The sequence below is a fragment of the Plodia interpunctella genome, chromosome 21 (genome assembly GCF_027563975.2).
Source record: "Plodia interpunctella isolate USDA-ARS_2022_Savannah chromosome 21, ilPloInte3.2, whole genome shotgun sequence".
Taxonomy (NCBI): domain Eukaryota; kingdom Metazoa; phylum Arthropoda; class Insecta; order Lepidoptera; family Pyralidae; genus Plodia; species Plodia interpunctella.
In genome coordinates this window covers 4,587,870-4,606,586 of record NC_071314.1, presented here as the reverse complement: position 1 = coordinate 4,606,586, position 18,717 = coordinate 4,587,870, and the positions used below count along the sequence as shown (strand labels likewise).

The 18,717-nt window shown below is 41.6% G+C and overlaps 1 protein-coding gene across 2 annotated transcripts; it reads left to right on the top strand.

Moving 5' to 3' along the window:
* LOC128679302 (citron rho-interacting kinase-like) lies at positions 1-17,707 on the top strand. Of its 2 annotated transcripts, XM_053761437.2 has the most exons (31): positions 1-352; positions 504-601; positions 859-1,014; positions 1,584-1,780; positions 2,422-2,596; positions 3,056-3,171; positions 3,292-3,472; positions 3,834-3,969; positions 4,113-4,212; positions 4,549-4,731; positions 5,185-5,428; positions 5,552-5,617; positions 5,938-6,198; positions 6,338-6,454; positions 7,258-7,410; positions 7,607-7,858; positions 8,158-8,226; positions 8,400-8,647; positions 9,043-9,199; positions 10,738-10,839; positions 11,286-11,453; positions 11,759-11,968; positions 12,479-12,595; positions 13,150-13,256; positions 13,570-13,629; positions 13,708-13,761; positions 13,842-13,898; positions 14,150-14,303; positions 14,544-14,745; positions 15,270-15,514; positions 15,779-17,707. In XM_053761437.2, the coding sequence occupies exons 1-31, from the start codon at positions 145-147 to the stop codon at positions 16,865-16,867; spliced, it is 5,682 nt and encodes a 1,893-aa protein (XP_053617412.1). In that variant the 5' UTR covers positions 1-144; the 3' UTR covers positions 16,868-17,707. The 2 variants fall into 2 exon arrangements, with proteins under 2 accessions (XP_053617412.1, XP_053617413.1); XM_053761438.2 differs by lacking the exon at positions 5,552-5,617.
* Positions 17,708-18,717: the final 1,010 nt, after the last annotated feature.

Here is an 18,717-nt window from a genome sequence, read left to right as displayed (position 1 = left end):
ACAATTCAATTTTCAAAATAACGGTTTAAATACGAGGCGGTCGTTCGTATTGTTTCACATACGTAAAAATTAAATAAAAACAAACCAAAAGCATGGATAGACCAGATAATCATTAATTTTTAGTTCATAATATAGTGAAATACAATGGAGCCTTCAAAAGAAGCTATAGCAGTGCGCGTCACGCGATTAAACCGCCAAATCCTTGGCAAGGTGATTGGGGCCACAAGTAAACTGAATAAAAGGATTTTAGATCGCGAGACTTTACTGGATGCTCTCACGGTTCTTTATGATGATTGCAACGATGATCCAGTCAAGAAAAGCGATGAATTGGTCAGGTCTTTTGTCGATAAATGTAAGTTTGTCATGTTTACATTTGCTTGATATCAACAAAGAACTTCCTTATCCTGCTTTATTAAATATTTTTATAATGGCTGAGCTTGAGTTGATTTTCCTATTACTAATAATCAAAGTTAAAAGATTAACTATTACTATAACAATTTCAGACCGTAGCACGCTGGCTGATCTACGGCGTACGCGTGTATGTTTGTCTGATTTTGATATCCTTCAGTCTATTGGCCGTGGACACTTTGGAGAAGTACATGTAAGTAAGTTATAGACTCTCCCACATAAAGCACTACTACAACAAAATTCAGCATAAAAATATTTTCAGATTCATTCATTCTTCATAAAGTAAATGTATTTGTCATTTATAGGTATATTGCTCAACAAACTATAATGATAAATATTTTTTACATCGTAAATCTGAAGTAAAATTTTAGAACAGTTTGCACATATAATCACAAATGCACAAAAATAATGTTATATATTAAAAAGATAGAAAACATTTAAATATTCCAGATGGTGCGGGAAAAAGAAACTGGTGATGTTTATGCAATGAAGACATTGCGCAAGGAGCAGTCCCGCAAGCACAGGGCTGGAGCAGCTGAGGATGAACGAGATGTACTGGCTAATGCCAACAGTCCATGGATACCTCGACTACAGTACGCTTTTCAGGTGATATGTTATATAAATTTTAAATATAATATTATGATTTCATAACTTTGCTGGTCATTCAATAGTTACAATACAAAACCTATTTTTGTACAAAAAACAAAACATGTAGATACAAATATAAAAATTAAATTATATGACATGATAATTATCATGTCACCAAATAATAACTAGTCAAAAATTATACTTTTCAATGTGTAAAATATGTAAGTTTGTATACCAATCTGACCTATGTATAGTAGTTTATCAACTATCACTTGCTTCCGGTGAAGGAAAACATTGTGAGGAAATCTGCACTTTTGTTGATTTAACAATCAAGTTAACACTTGTGTGTAAAATGTAGAAGGCAATTGCAAACTACGAGAAAGTCTAGTGTATGTTTTCCACACTATGAACCCAACCCTCAGCTATGAGTAATTATGAATATGTAGAGAAAGACTCCTTATAGATACTACAACTAGAACAAGTTTTGAAGCAAAACTATGACTGAAACTAGATATTAAGTATTAATTAAGACACTTGAATAATGAACCTTTTGGATGTTGAAATATAAAAATGCAAGTATGGTCCAGGACAACAGCCACCTGTACCTGGTGATGGAGCTGTGCGCAGGCGGCGCGCTGGCGGGGCTGCTGGCGCGGCGCGGGGCTCCGCTGGCCGAGCGCGACGCCGCCTTCTACGTGGCCGAGGTCGCGCACGCGCTCAAGGCGCTCCACGCCATGGGATACGTGCACAGGGATGTCAATCCTAACAACATTTTGCTGGACCGGTATGTGTTAGCTATTCAAATTCTATTCTAATTGAAAATTGTTTATTGAACTTACTATAATAGATGTCAATTATTTACACCAAAAATTTACTTGAAACTATTACTTAAGATGAATACTTGAATTTTCAATATTAAATTGTTGGAAGATAGTTCGCATCTTTGGCATCAAATTGTGCACTATTTATAAAAATTAGTTCTTCAAAAGTCAGAATGATGTAGATCAAAGTAGAGATTACACTGTGACACCATTTCAATCCCTTTCTGCTGAAGAAGAAACTGGGTTAACCATTAATGTATAGATGAGAGAGAAAGAATCATTTCTTTTCCACACCATCGCCATATATTGTCGGTATTAAAGGTTTACCCTTTAATACCGACAATATAAGGTGTTAAAAATATTTATGTTTTATATTATGTTTTTGTACTAATTACAAAGGTATCTGAAATTAATTAGAAAGGTATCTGATATGTAAAGAAAGTAGATATGTGAACTCTTTATTGAACTATTTACAAAGGAGTCATAAGGTATTCAGTCATAAATTTGCGGAAAGTCGTGACTTATCGCAAATGCAATTTCTTCCAGCCAACCTTTGAGTGGAAAAAGAAGTGTACGAAGTGTATTTATTGTATAATACTGGTAGTTGCGGGCACGTGAAGCTGGGCGACCTGGGGTCGTGCGGGCGGCTGAGCGGCGAGGGCGGCGGCGCGGGCGGCGTCACGCCAGACTACGTGGCGCCCGAGCTGCTGGCGCCCGACTGTCGCGGGTCGCACGCCGGCTGTCTGCTGTACTGCCGCGGCGTCCTCTCCGCCTCCATTGTGGGTTCGCACGGCTATGTAGCTGGAAATATTGTTATGTCATTGAAATTGTTGTGTGCACACTACAATACTACAATAACAACCCACTACAATACTAGGCCCACGCTAAGCACGAAGCTTGTATTGCGAATCCACTGGACACAAAGAAAAGGATGTAATTGAACCAAAACCGCAGATATAGTTAGTAAAATAAGTATAAAGGTATAATTTTTCCCTTTATGTCTTCAAGTGGCTTGCGAGCTACTGCAGTCTATGTTCGAAAAAGAACCACCAAACAGTGCCACTTGGAAAAAACAATAATGTTGTCAGGCAAACAAATTTTCAAGAAGATCTCTTACTTTCACAAATTCTATACTATCCGTCTAGTAATCGTCTTCAAGTTTTTCTGAATGGACCATATTTTTATCATAGTGTTCATCTAACATGACATACTTATAACATTGTTGTCTGTTCGTACAGTCAGCGGTGGACTACTGGTCGCTGGGCGTGGTCGCGTTCGAGCTGGTGACGCTACGGCGACCCTTCTCGTCCGGGGATGACGACTCTGTTACGCAGGTGCTCAACAATATACAGAAGTAAGTAAATGCTTAAATAATTTATTCAGAGATTAGACCTTCACAGGCACTTTCTCACAGACAAATTTTTCTCACAATTTTTTTTTTGTCTCCATTATTCCATAATTCCACTGTGTTCAGATACGAGCGCGACCCCGATTCCACGCCGCCATTCGAACCCTTGCCCGCGGGCCCTTCGGCCGAATGGCGCTCCCTAGTGGCGGGGCTGCTGCGAGTGCAGCCAGCCCAGCGGTACACCTACCTCGACACCCTGCGGCACCCCGCGCTGCAGCATACGGCCCCCATCAACATTCGCGACCAGGTATTTAGGGGTGGAGATTTACAATTTCACATCCAGGGAGATATCCCTTAGTAATGATAGATGGAATGGAGACATGTGATTCCCGCCTTAATATTGAGTCTTTCCATATTCTCTACTGGGCTTCGGAGTTTCACAGCCAGGAATGTAACTGGAAACACATAATCAACTCAATCATCAAACTGCAATATCAGTACACTAAAGAATGAAATGTTACACACGAGTTGAGAACAGTACTTTCTTCCAAGTATTACATAGAGTTTTTAAATTTTACCACCCCTGTTTCAATTTTTCAGCCAGCATTTGTGTTTTTGTTTTTTTTTTTTTTTCATTTATTGATGCATAAAAAAAATGTGATCGTTAGGTGCCGCCGTGGGTGCCGTGTGTGCGGGGCCCAGAGGACGCGGCGTACCTGCCCCGGGCGCCGCGTGAGCCGCGCGCCCCCGACGCCGCGCCCTTCCGCGCCCGCCCGCCCTTTGCTGGGCAACTGCCCTTTATTGGTAAGATTTCTATAATGTTTACTGCTTTATATAGCAAACACCGCCTGTTTACTAAATTTAAATTATATTTAGAAGCTTTCTTGTTGATCATAGTTACAACAAAACAGGTGAACAAAAAGAAGTGAATGCCAACATTTTTGCAGGATACTCGTATGTGGCTCCTGAAGAGAGTGAAGAGTCTACGATGAGCAGCGGCTTCAATGCGTCGCACGACTGCACGGCCATCGACATGGCTACTTTCAAGTTAGTTCTAAAGTTGTAATTGCAGTGATTCCTTTTTTAGGGTGCTTTACTTCAATTGGAAACAGGAACCCTTGTATTTATTGGTTTGTATGTCTTTTTAGAGGCATGAAGTAAAAACTTATATAGATAGTAACATTTTAGATAATAACATGTGTTTTGTAAACTTTTTAACCATGTACTTTGATACAGAAAAAAAAAGTAAAAAAATATTAATGGTAAGTTTCTTCTCAGCAGTGGTAATGTAGTTTATAGAGTGATGAGATAATCTCAAAAATTAAAAATGTGACCTGGATTACATAGTGTCGACTGAAGCAAAAGCATATGATTTTGACTCAGGTCTGCCGAGAAGCTGGCAGCGATGCGAGGCCGCGAAGTGGTCTCCCTGCAGCACAAGCTGGCGACGGCCGAGGCGGCGGCGGCCGACGCGGTCTCTCGTGCGCGCCGCGACGCCGACGCCGAGGCCGAGCGCACGCGCGCCCGGCTGCAGGCCGAGATCACTGCGCTCACGCTGCAACTCAGGTTAGTTCACGAGGGCCCGTGGTGCCGTTGCAGTAACAGTAAGGCTAATGCCGCTACACATTAGTGCAGTGCAGTTTGGACGCGAACTTTGCTGATTCGGTATACATTGCTGGTTTTTCATTACGGTAAAAAGAAGCTGTCATTGTACTATCTGTCTATGTTCGGTGATAGTGTGTAGTCGGCATAAAGTTTAAAATAGCAGACCTTCGACTGCGTTAGGGTTTTGTTAAGTATGTCAAACATGCTTTAGCAATTTATATCAACTAAACGTTTTCGTGCTTGTAAATCCGGAGTAAACCCTTGCGGCTCATTGTCCGCAACAGTTCACGTTTATCTTGTTTTCGTTTAGATGTGAATAAAAATTAAATGCATACTTTGAACTTCAGATTATAGTTTCCTATTGTTTTTAGAGACGAGACGAGACTTCAGATTATAGTTTCCTATTGTTTTTAGACGTCTAGAACGCCAAGTAGAAGTGGAAAAGGAAGAGCGCATGGCTCTCCAGCGCACCAACCAAGAGCTGAACTCTCGTATAAGCGAGCGCAATAACGCGGCTTTAGCCGAAATGGAGCGAGAGAGAGACGTGTTGAAGGAGGAAGTGGGGCGGATGGAGAGTCAGATACAACAGCTGCATGCGGAGTGTGCGCGTGCGCAGACTGCGGCTGATGCGGCCAAAATGACCCAGCAGCATTATAAGGTATGACGTCGTGTCTTATTTCAGAAATTACATACATACAAAAACAAACTAATGCAATGCTTTCAATTTTACTTTTTTTTTGGGTCAACCAATATGTACTAATACGTTTACCTATACATATAGGATATTATTACACAAGTGCATGATTTGCGACATAGAAGGCTAACAGAAATCAACGTGCGTCCGATTGTGAGTGAATTCTGGTTGAAATTTATACTTGACACCCAATCACCATTCATAGTAGATAGATACCTAAATAATAAGAATAAATAAATTTAGTAGACTGATAGTACAGTAGATATTAGTAGAGCTACTCACCTTCGTGCATGCGATTTTTATTGAAATTACAGTATACTACATAACTTATCTTCATCTCATCACAATTAGTAATAAAAACAAACATAGACTTCTGAGAAAACGATATTTGTATATTTTATCCTTTTAAATAGTATATTTGAATATATTCAAATATATTGTGTTCCTGTAATGTATGGTCAAATTTTTATCAGGATACAATAGCAAAAGAGCGAGCGTTACGTCGACAAACCCTTAGCGGTGGGGACGAAACCCGCGAGGTGGCGGCGCGCCTCGCCTCGGCCGAGGCGGCTGTAGCCAGGGAGACGCGAGGCAAGGCCGAGGCCGAGGCGCGGCTGGTCGGCCTCGACGCGGACAACACTACGCTGCGCGCGGAGAACGAAGCGCTCAAGGTTGACAACGCCACGCTCCAGAGAGATCTGGATGCTACGAGGAAAGAGCTGTTGGAGTATAAGGTTTGTGTAATACCTCGAATATCGAAATAGCTATTGCCCACGGTTTCGCCCGCGTTAATTTCTCACAGGAACAGTATAAAATTTTCAAACATTTTTTGTTGCTTTTAGATTCATTTGTTGTTATGTTATTTTTGCGCAGAATTCCTATTTGGAGAAGCAGCGAGTGGTTGACACGTCTTCGGAACAACTGAAAATCGCTCAACAAGATTTGGCTCAGGAGCGGGTTCGCGTCACTGCGCTCAACGCTCAGGTTCAGGTGAGACTTAAAATGAGAAATTAGCTTGTGCACTTATAACTGCGCACGTATTATGTAACGTAGAAAAGTGTTAGATAAATGGATAACAATAAATAGACAACACTCAATGGGCCACATTAAGCATGAATTGCAGATTCAATGTAGACAAATATTTGTGAACACAGGTAAATATATTATTTGATTTTGCCCACGTTGGGGGTTGAACCCATGACCTCTAGATAGTGGACGGGCTTGGTGATTAATACACCGCGGAGGTCATGTCATGATATGTTATCTATACAGAGTGGCTGCGCAACTGACAGGGTGGAGTGAGCGATTGTTGAACACTAAAATATGCAAAAAATTATAACAATATTTCATTGGTTTTGATGGTATTAGGTACCATTAAAAGATGGTATTTTAAAATTCGTCTATACTTCTGCATGTTCTCGGTTCGATTTCGATGCTCGGGACATTGACCTTGCCCAAATTCGCCGCTATTAACTCTGCACAAAGGTCAATTCAGGGTAAATGATATGAGGTGTGTACATAGATAACATACATTCTTGATCTGCGCTTAAGAAGTCGGTAGTCATAAGTATTTTTTTGTTGCTGAGTTATACTAACTAATATTATAAATGAGATAGCTTATCTACTCAACCAGTCTTTTTGAAATTGTGCAAACATTTAGTCGAAGAAGGAGAAGGACATACTTTTTATCCCGGAAACATAACTATGCCCGTGGGAAATTCACGCAGACAAAATCCAGTGTGCTATATATCATCCTAAGTTTAGTAAATAATGTAAAACTTAATACGAAACAGGAATTAGAACGCAGTATTGAGGAGGCGGCGCGGCGGGAGACATCGCTGGAGGAGCAGTGCGCGCGCACGGAGGCGCGGCTGCTGCGTCGCCTGGACGATGCGCAGGCGCAGGCCGCCGCTGCGCTGCAGGACCACGACCGACATCGGGAGAAGGTCAATATTTTGTTTTTATTTATACCGCCATTTTTATTTTAGTCATAAGTTTATTTTTATATATCTCACAATATTACAATATTAAAACCACAGAGGTTGTGTACACTTGGTATCAAGGTTAAACTAAATGTTATTAATATAATTTGTGTTTAAGGCTTTACATATTGTTCAGAGTACCATCCTTTTGAAATCACAGGTGAAAACACTAGAGCAACTAGTTCGCCGTCTGGAAAGCGAAGTGAGCGCTCTAGAGCGGCGGGTGTGCCCCGAGTGTGTGTCGCGAACGAGCGCCGAGCGCGAGCACACGCCGCGAACCAAGCACGAGCGGGACAAGATGGCGGCGGACGGGTACAGCGACACGGAGAGTGTGGACGACGGGCCGCACGTCGCTAACGCTCAGCTGACTGTACTCAAAGAACAGCTTGAAAGGGCAGAGGCTACATTGCAGGTTAGTGCGATTGCTGTCTAACAAAAATTGCATGTGGGCGCCTTAAAACTCATATCCTCCCGATAATGTCGTACGAGGTAACTAAGGGACACGTAGTCTTGATAGCTAACAGGACAACAACAATAGCATTCCCACGGACGGTTGACTTCAGGTAGACCAGGAAACACGGGAAGTTGAGTGAATTTATTTTTTTTCTACTGGAAAAAAAAATGAAATGTAGTAAAATTTTGCTTTTCGTGTAAGTATTTTTTTATGAATTTAGTTTTATTGTTTTTTCTCAAACTGGAAATAACTTACAGGCTCGCGCCGATGAGATTGCTTCTCTGAAACAAGAGGCTCGAAGTGCTAATTTAGCAAGATGGAGAAAAGTAAGTTCATATAATTTTAACGAATTTTAATATGTCTTTTATTAACATAGTGCTAATGCTAGTCTTATTAATCGAGATTAAAAGTCTGCACTTGCCATTTTATTTGTAATCACTTTGACCTGCCTTAAATTGAGCTTATTTACCAGTGTCAGAAATCGAAAATATTTTTTAAGGAGAAAGAATACAACGAACTGTCTCTAGAAGCAAAATCATCAGCGCGAGAATTGAAGCGACTAGAAGAGCGTCTCTCAGCAGTGTTGGAAGCTAAGAAGACTGCCGAGCAGAAAGCGTTGGAGCTGCAGAAAGAGATAGCGACACTGCGGCCGGAACATGAGCGAGCGAGCAAGGAAGCGACGCGGCTGCGGGAACAGATGGATAAGATGCAGAAGACGCTCGCTACTGCGCAGGCTGAAGTGGACCGGTGAGAAAAAAAAACATTAATTTATTAAAAAGCTTGTCAAGTTCAATGAACCTTTACCTTGTAGTAGAATTCCAAAACGTCATTTTTCTATCCAATCACTAAAAATATGGAAGGTGAAAACACATAGATGAATTCTTTATTGCACCATTAACAGAAAAAACATAAGTCAAAAGTAGGTCTTTAAACATAAATGGCGGACTTATCGCAAAAGCAATTTCTTTTAGCCACCCGACATGGGTAAAAAACTGAAAACGGGTAAAAACCTGAAAACGCGTAAAAACCTGAAAACGGGTAAAAACTTGAAAACGGGTAAAAACCGGAAAACGGGTAAAAATCTGAATGAGAACATAGTACCTACATGGGTGGCAGTAATATTTTTTTCTTCTAAATCGTAGTTCCCGAAACGACATCCGCAAGCTGAAGAGCGAATTGACATACAGCGAGAGACGTCGCCTGCACGCGGAGGAGCAAGAGGAGCTGTCGAGCCGCGAGCGCGCGCTCGTGAGGGAGGAGCTGCAGCAGCTGAGGGCCCGGGCTGACGACCTGGAACAGGTACTACTGTTAAGGGGCTACGTACCCACACTAGGTAGTGTCACGAACACATTTTTATCAATTTATTTTATTGATTTATTATTAGCGAAAACTATTCCTATGGTTGGCCATAGTGACATAGAAAAGGAACTGGTATACTGCTTTCTGATTGGTTTGGGTGAAGTTTGATGAAATAAATACACTCATACTTTGAAGAAACTTGCTCATGATAACGTAACAATTCTAGCTATCGAACACACAACTATTTCGGTGAGGAGAAAAGTCTTACAAAAACAAATGTATTAATCTCCCTAGTAGTTAGAGCTGTATTTTATTTATATAAAAAATGTAGTTAAATTAATAGCATTGTTTATGTATTGTAAACAATAGTTTGATTGAACAATAGGTACATTCGTTTACTTACATACCAAGCCCTCAAGAATGTAAAGCAATACCTTTACAAATGCTTCGTAAATAATGGCAGTGTATATAACTATTGAGCATCTGCTCTATACCACCTAATAAAGTAGAAATGTGTGTGCGCAATCCCATTTTTACGATGTGCATACCAAAAAATGATGAGAATGATCTGTACTGAAAATAGCTCTCTCTTAACTTAGTAAAAATATAGAAATATTGCGACGATTTAATGTTCCCTTAGTTTAGTGCAACTTGGTAATGTGCAGTCAGCCCGTAAAAACTAATACCGCTGTAGATTAACAATAGTCAACATGTTTATAATAGCAAAAAAATAACAGAACAATCAACAAACAGTGACATCAGGCTGAGTTCTCCGCATCGCAACACTATGCAACAATTATAATTGTTTATATATCGCGACTACAGCATGTTTATATTGCGAGAGAATTGTTTTTATTGCAGTATTAAACATCATTGTCTTACTTTCACGTGTTTAACTGCAGTACATTCTCGCCAATCGAGATGTGAGCTTCCGATGAATTTGTGTGAGACCTTATTTTCGCTCGCCAACTCAGTTACTATAAAGAGTTTGTAACGTTCGCGTGTCTAAGACAAGAGTACTCCGCGTTTATTTTTCGTGTCAATGACAGGGGTGAAATTTGGGACGAATTCGTTATACCACAGGCGCGAGAGACTCCGACTGTGGTTTCAGAGGTTGGCTGGGTGTGTTCAATGTGCGTTCGTATGTTTAGTGTACGCGGGGGATATAGTGGTATATGCGATGATGAGTAGGAACACGGTGGTGAATCAGAAGCGTTTGGGGTCGGGGAAGGAGTCGCCGGTGTGGGTGATAGTGGCGCGAGCGCGCCAGAAGCCGGCGCCGCTGCCGAAGCCGGCGCACCTGCGCTGGGCGCCGGGCTCCGCCCCCGCGCGCTGCACGCACCCCTGGGCGCGCCGCATCCGGTTCGCGCTGGTCGCCGACCTGCTGCAGGGCCGCTGCAACTCCGCCAATAGAGTCATGATCGCTTTGGACTCGCACTTCGCGACGGTTATTATGATTCATTTTGTGATTCTTGAGTTTTCTCGAGAAGTTTAAAGAAGTCTCATGGAATTAATGTGGTTTATATATTTTTGTTCAGAATAACAAGGCGTTGCAAGAGGCCTGTAGTCTGCTGGAAGAGCAGCTCACCGACTTGGAGAAATTGGCTGATCATCATGAACTGAAAAATAAAGATCTTGAGGTATAGAAATTCATCTACTACATTCTTATTGAGTTAACTTTTAAAAGTTGTACCAGTATATACTTCCGTCTGATGCACAAAATTTAAAGGAAGGAATACGATTTTGAGGAAGGAATGTATTCTTCATGGGTAAGGATCTTTCCACGATGTGGAATGTAATACACAAGACTTTATTGGCAATATCAATGGAGAGGTTTAACATTGCCTTCTCTACTTCACACATTAGATGACTTATTTTCAACGCCCCACGATGTTTTCCTTTACCGGAAGCAAGTTGTGGTCGATGAAATCTACTTTACACGAGTCATGTCGGTATACAAATTCATGATTTCAGGTTCTCAGACGTCTTCGCCACAGGAGCACTACCGCTTTAAATTATTGATTAAATCAGGTCAAAATAGTTAGAATGTCGAGTTCAATGCTTCAATCCTATTAAACAATTCCAGAGCGAACTGCAGCGACTCCGCAGCGATTTAACGCTAAGTCGCTCGAAGCTAGCGGAAGCGGAGCGGCAGTCGTCGCAGGCGGCGGGCGAGCTGAACAACGTCGCGCGACAACACGAGGAGGCGCGCGACGAGGCTGCGCATGCGCACTGTCAAATCAAACTGCTGCAGGTAACGTTACGCTGACGTCCGTATTTGTTTATCTAACTAGCTATTGCCAACTGCTTGAATTTTTCACGGGAACAGGTCATTTCGCTTAGTCATTCGTTCATTCGAATATTAGTTCGTGTTTCCGTCAATGTCAAAGATTGTAAAGTGCGATAATGACAAAAAACTACTTTAGCTTAAAGTATGCTTTAACTTTTTAATAAATAAATAAATGGTAAAACTATATTCTACATGTATACATAGGATCTGTAATTTTTCCTTTAGATAACTAAACTCACTTCTGAATTCACCAATTTGTTTATGCCCAGGAACGATTGCAAAATCGCGAACAGCGCGTGTCGGAGCTGGAAGCTCGATACGCGGAGTTAGAGAGCTCCCACTTGGCGCGTGAAGCTGCACTGAGCGCGGCGGCGCGGCGCGTGCGCGAACTGCAGGAGGAGGCGGCCACGCTGCGTACTACCGCGCACCAGCACCACGCCGCTGCGTTGCAGCTGCAGGCCTCGCTGGCTGAGACACAGGTACTAGTGCACTGTATCATACTGTTTTTATTTTTATTTATTCTCTTGTTGTTGACCATAGATTACCCATGTCATTCTCTACATAAAATCATTGCTGGGTTTTGACGTAAAAGACACTCATATAAACATTTATAAACACAGTGTGTGTTTTAAATATTAGTACGAATTTTATTTCTATTTATCTGACTTTTGGATCTTATGCACCAATTATAATATTATAAGGGCTAAAAGAGGTCCTTCTCATATAAGAATTTTTACTTAGACAAGTACAATCTCTTCCAATGTAAAAAAGAAATACAATTTCAGAATTTAGAAAGTACATATCATGTGTGGCATACGCAGTCGCAATCATAGGTGGGTTTACTCCCAGTTGTTTCCAAACAGTCCGGCACAAACCTAGTAGGGTTTGCGCCCGACTTTGGGAAGAGACTGGGAGTAAACCCATCTGTGGTATCAATGCATCACATCTGCGACTATTTTTGGCCTTAAACAATAAAATGTAATGTTCAGGAGGAGTTGTCGTGCGCCCGCGAGTCCGCGGCGGCGGCGGCGGCGTGGTGGCGCACGCGCGAGACCAAGGCCGACGCCACGCTGCGACAGCAGGCCAAGCTCATCGACTTCCTGCAGGTTTGCCTAGCCCCGTCGTGTTATTAGTGCCGTTCAATACCAGAAATAGTACTACTGCTTAGTGTCGCTAGTACCATTGATGAATGCATCTAGAAACCAATACTATATGTCCTTTATTTGCTTGTAAGCTTAATAGCATCTTTAATATTATATACTATTTTAGGTCCTTAAATATGTTGGTATCCTCGTTTGAATTTTATTTTTATCACGTTATACAATCTTATGGCGGCTACACACTAATGCCAAACTCGGACAGATGTACGCGAATGCACAAACTGCGTAGTTTGTATGAGATATTTTATTTCCAGCAATGAATCCGACAAAGTTCGACAAACTGCCCCACTCGTAATGTAATAACTGGTATAAAAAAATAATGTTTAGACACTACAAAGCCAAAAATAACATTCCTTGCCTTTTTAATAATTACGCAAATATTTAGGTAATAAAATAAAAATTTTTCATCAATCAATCATATGTCGATTCTCATGTTGACAAACGTGGTGTATTCTAACTATAGCCGAATTTAAAATAAAATAGAAGCACGATATCCCCAGGCGAAGGTGGAGGAGGCGACGCGCAAGAAGTGTTCGCTGAGCAACAAGCTGTTCGGGCGCTCGGGGCGGCGCTCGCCCGCGTCGCCGCCGCTGCGCCGCGCCAACCGGTGCGGAACGTCATTCTATAACGAGTCACACATTCCACATTCCAAATTCTTTATCCAACTTTGGATCATATGTTTGTTTTATTTCTTATATCTCATGAACTTCTGCAATTATAAACTCCCTATAAACTATAAATTTGTAAAATATCTATAAATTTGGAGTCCTCTGACAGACGTCAAATAGTATGAAAATAATAAATCTGTCTGTGTTGCTCTCCTGTCGATCGAATGTTCATCTTGCTGTGATATCAAGTTATATTTTACAAAGTATATTTTTCTCAAATAATGTATATGCAATGCTTTGGTCTTTTCACAGAGAGTTGCGTGAGGAGGTCGAAAAATTGCGATCGAAATTGTCAGCACTGAACGGAGAAGAGTAAGTATAACAAATACAGATAATTCGTTTTTATAAATTAAATTTGGCAATATTTTTACTATATTTTTGTTCATACAGTTGTCCGCCAACGCCAAAAAGAGAAAAACCGAAACAGAAACGCAGTATTAATGGGTATGTTTTTTTATATATGTATATCTATGTACCAAATTGCTTTTAAATTATTTCTACTCAATTATATTAATTTTTCGTAGACGTAGGAGCAATGAGTTTGCAAATGGTGATGGAGACGACTTCGTTACAATTGTGTGGTATGTAAAAAATTTAATTAAGTTAACCTAAATTAAGTTTTATATAGCTTACGTAACCTTCCTCATGATCATGACCCATTTAGAAAGAACACTTGGTGGTTTATGAATTTATCGCGATCAGTCGTTTTACATAACCCGTAAAGAGCTAACGAACTCACATTCGAATTAATAATATTAGTTGGGATAATGGTTAGTTACGTAGTGAAATTACACTTCAATAATTCATTTTAGTGATTGTTATGTGTCGGCAGGTCGGACGGCGGTCGCGAGCAAATGCGTGCGTCCTTGTCTGACGGCAACATCTCGCTTCACTCTCTCAACACCAGCGGCAGGACTTTCAAGGGCAGACTACTGTCCACGCAGGCCCCTCATCTCTCGCACGGGGACTCCAACAGAGCCTTCATGGTGAGTGTCTGTGACGTCAAAACATCTCTCTTCACTCGAACTTCAGATACACAACAGCACAATCTGTCTCCAACGGAGCCTGATATGTAACACGGCCTTATATCTTTATATAAATCATTGCTTGCATTACTCATGTTGTGTGCCATAGACTTTTATATAAACTAATTTACTTATCGGAAGGGAAGGAAAGGTTTATTACCAAAACAGTAAAAATAATATATTCGTGTTCTATACCCGCAGGTAAAGTTAGAAGAGTCTCCGCGTGACAACGAAGTGGCCGTTGTATGCAAATCCGTTACGGCCCGCGCGGATTGGATCGCCAAGCTGAATGTTGTCTCCCCGTCTAAAGAATTGGGCGCGGGCTACGTGGGCCGTACGCTGTGTTCACTCCGCGTCCCGCCCAACACCGCGTTATATCTTGCTGAAGACGCAGTCTTGATTGGTATGTAATTATCAAAGTTTGTTTTTCTTACAAGTCTTATTATTTAAACAATCTTGAAATATATGGAAATTAGTAGTTAATAATTCTTTAATTTAAGTATAGGTTTGAACCAATATTTCATTTATTTTCAAAGAAATTCAACTTACTGTAAAGGTTGTTTATATATGTCGTGATTTTAGATTTTATGGAAATAAGTATTAGTTTTTGAAGTTATTTATTTAGGCGTGTGGACTCTTTTGTCTTTCTCTTTGTCTCATCTACGTTTATTTGTGTTCACAAACTATTTCGTCGTATTGAAAAAAAATTTTACCTAACTGCCATGGGAAGGGTATTGTTTTTCGCGCGTATCTTATTTAAAAAGTAATATAATTCTTTATTACCTCATATCTCCAAAATCACTGATCGAATTTATATTCGTACATTTATCTTAGTTGCCATAGTGCTTTTAGGTGACGTAAAAAACAAATATAGCGGCTGTGCAACGCCATTTTCTTTTTCGAATACTACAATATAATTGTTCGCAGGTGGTCCGGACGGCCTGCACTCTCTCCGCGGCCCCATCCAGCTGTGCGGGCCGACTGAGCCCGAGCGTGCGCTGGCGGCGCTGGCGCTGTGCGGCGCGCGCGTGGCCGTGAGCGGCGCCGCGGGGCTGCGGCACGCGGCGCTGCGGCCGCTGGCGTCCGCCGCGCGCCGCGACCCGCAGCTGCGCGCCGCCGTCGCGCTGCAGCCGGTGTCGCTGCCCGACAACACCGCGCCGCATCGACTAGTGGTTTGTTCAAACAGTTCAGCTTCTTTGAATGATTACGCTTTTTCTACATTAGAGGTATAGTAACTTTGTAATATGTGCTTTGTGTTTTACTGTGTCCCAAGAACACAAGTCAATGCATCTAGATGTATTAGATGTTTTGTTGTCGTTTTTACAAATGGAGTGGTCCTATTCTAAATAGATACCAATTTCAGTATATTGAACAAAAATTTTGTAATTTTCAACTTATTTGCATACTTCAAACGACATGATTTTGTTTACCGCCAGGCCCTGACCGGAGACGACAAAGAGGCGGCGGTGGCGGTGGCGGCGGCGGCGTGCGGACGCCGCGTGTTCGTGCTGCGCGCGGCGGACGCGGAGCTGCGTGCGGCGCGCGCGCTCACTGTGGACCGCGCGCCGCACGCGCTCCTGCTCACCGCGCGCGCGCTCTACGTCGCCGGCGACAAGCCTCTCAAGATCCCCCTCCCCGCCGGCGCACTCGAGGCCTTCGCCATGGACGAACCCATCATAGCTGCCGCCGCCCGAAAACATTCACCGCCCAAGGAAATATTACTGATCCGAGAAAACCCCCTCGAAATACTCCTTTGCTACTCGGAGCTGGGCGTGTTCCTCGACGAGAACGGCAAGCGCACGCGTCACGAGGACCCCAAGTGGAGCGCGGCCGTGCACGCCTGGGCGTTTGTACATCCCTTCTTGTACGTGATCGGGGAGGACAGGGTCACCATCGTCTACCTCACGGAGGAGGTCTACAGGTCCCCGCCCTGCACCTGTGACACCACATCTCTAGCCTCCACCGCGTCCGACTGCTATCTGCCCCAAATATTCAACTTGAAAATAAATGAACCCTATTTGCTCGGTACGGCGCCGAACGGAGTGATAATCCGATCAAAAGACGGTGAAAAATATAATGTCTCCATTCTGGAAGGGATGGCCGCGTTCAGAAGTGTCGGCGCATCCATAGAATCCTTATCGACGAATTCAGACATTAAAGGATCTTCGACAGATTTGGCGCAGTCCATGACGGATCTAAGCGACAGACGGGCGCCGCAAGATGTCTCACAGGAGAGCATCGAGGAGACGACAGGATTTCTTGCCGATATTAGAAAGAGAGCGCAACAACTTCGCAACAAAAATCGCAAAGAGCACACTTCACAAGTGTCTTCGGACGACGTTATAAAAAAGATTTTGATGACTGAAGTAGGGATTAAGCGCATGTCAAACGGAAGGAAATCTCCTGAAACTTCGTCGGAATTCGACTCTGACTCCACTGAAGCGGACGAGCATAGGTCGGCCTCTACCAAAGACACGGCGGAAGTGTGCGCGGAGATGTTTACGCGACAAGTGCGCTTCGAATAACAGCTTTGTTCAGGCTACGAACGATGCAAACATAATAATTAGCCTAATTTCTGTGCCCACAATATTTATCATACAAGCCGTAGATTGCCGCGATAATGACAATGAAAGGCGCCAAATACATGTATGCGCGAATCGCGACGCGAAAAAGAGAGCGAGAGGTTTTGAAAATTTAACAAAAGTTTTATCTAGGCACACCCCTTATTACAAAAGATTCACAATTCGGTTGTCAATTTACATTGGCAAACTGGGGCTATTCATTTCTTTAGATTGATTTCCCAAACTAGAAATAGAGAATGCGAACGGAAGGCCTGAAATCATCTTCGGTTATCGCGGTGTTCGCGAGCGACTCGCGCAAGAATCTATTTGGCGCTTTATACTTCAGTATCTTGCCTGTTATTAATAAGAATTTTATGACATATTCGACTGCGAATGTTTATTAATTGCTCAATTATTGTGTAATTTCCATTGACAAAATACAATGTAATTATTCGTAGTACTACGTTTTATGTACTTACAATACATTCTTATAAAGTGTTCTTAAATATAAAGTTTCATGATGTTTCATATTTTATATACCAGTAAATTTTACCATCTAATATGGGCCATTTACCTTGTAAGCTGTGCTTGTAAGTATTGTTATGTTGTAATGATTACAACACTTTTACTGTGATTTGATACTTAATTTTGTGTTTAGATTTAGTTTAGTTGATAGACGTATTTATTTTAGTTATTATTTAGGTGCAAAGTCGGGCACATTGTCACTATTAATAGTGCAGATAACATAAGTGATGTTTTTAAGTTGTATGACATGTTAAGATTTATTATATTTTCTGATGCAAATTATGTTTTATTTCTACTTTGAAGCAAAAACATAGAAGATTCCACACATCAACAAAGAAAATAAATACACCGCGGAATTGGGGGTTTGAAAATCTTTTTTGTTTAAATATTTCTGCCAATTTTTGCGGGGGGAATATCATACTAGAGATACACTTCCATACTAATATTATAAAAACTAAAGCTTTGACCACTAAACCGCTGGACCTATTAGCGCACATATAGGGTATAGCGCATAGCGTAACATAGGGTATAGCGCATAGCGTAACATATAGGGTATAGCGCATAGCGTAACATATAGGGTAAAAAAAATCTGAAAATGGACAACTATCTTCCTCCCGATGAGATACTGTTTCCCAGTAACAATAATTAATACAAACAACTAGTACTTTAATCTTTACGGATTAAAGATGTAAGTGAAGAGTACCTTGTTATAAATGTACTACTACCCGTGTACTAAATTTCATAAGAATCCATACAATAGATTTGACTATGTATGTAATTGGATTAAAAGTGCTTGTAGCACATTTGGAGCTCGTCAACAATAGGATGCATCGTAACCAGTAAAGTGCGCCACGCTAACGGCTGTAATTTTTTCTATAGGACTAAAAAGTACATGTCATTTCGCTACTTAGGCTGTATCTCGTTTTCGCAGAGTACTCGCGTCTTTGATTTCAAATCAAAAAATGTACTACTCTGTGTTTCAAATTTAACTACAACGATTTCGTTGCTATACAGTATACACGTGTATTGTGCTGAAAATACTATATACTAATCCCCCAAAGTTTTCGAGGGACATAAAAGAAAGTTTTTTGATGTATTGCGACACAATATTTTGGAAACTGGAACAGGTGTTCCAGCTTTTCGCTTGCACTCGTAGGTGCGAGCCCTATAGACCTTATAAAATAGTAATGACGCCATAACCAAACACACGTTTTTCGGCAGGTGATTATTTTCTGTTCATTTATATGACGTCAGTTGCCATGAGGGGGAGAAAGTTAGTATGAAAAATA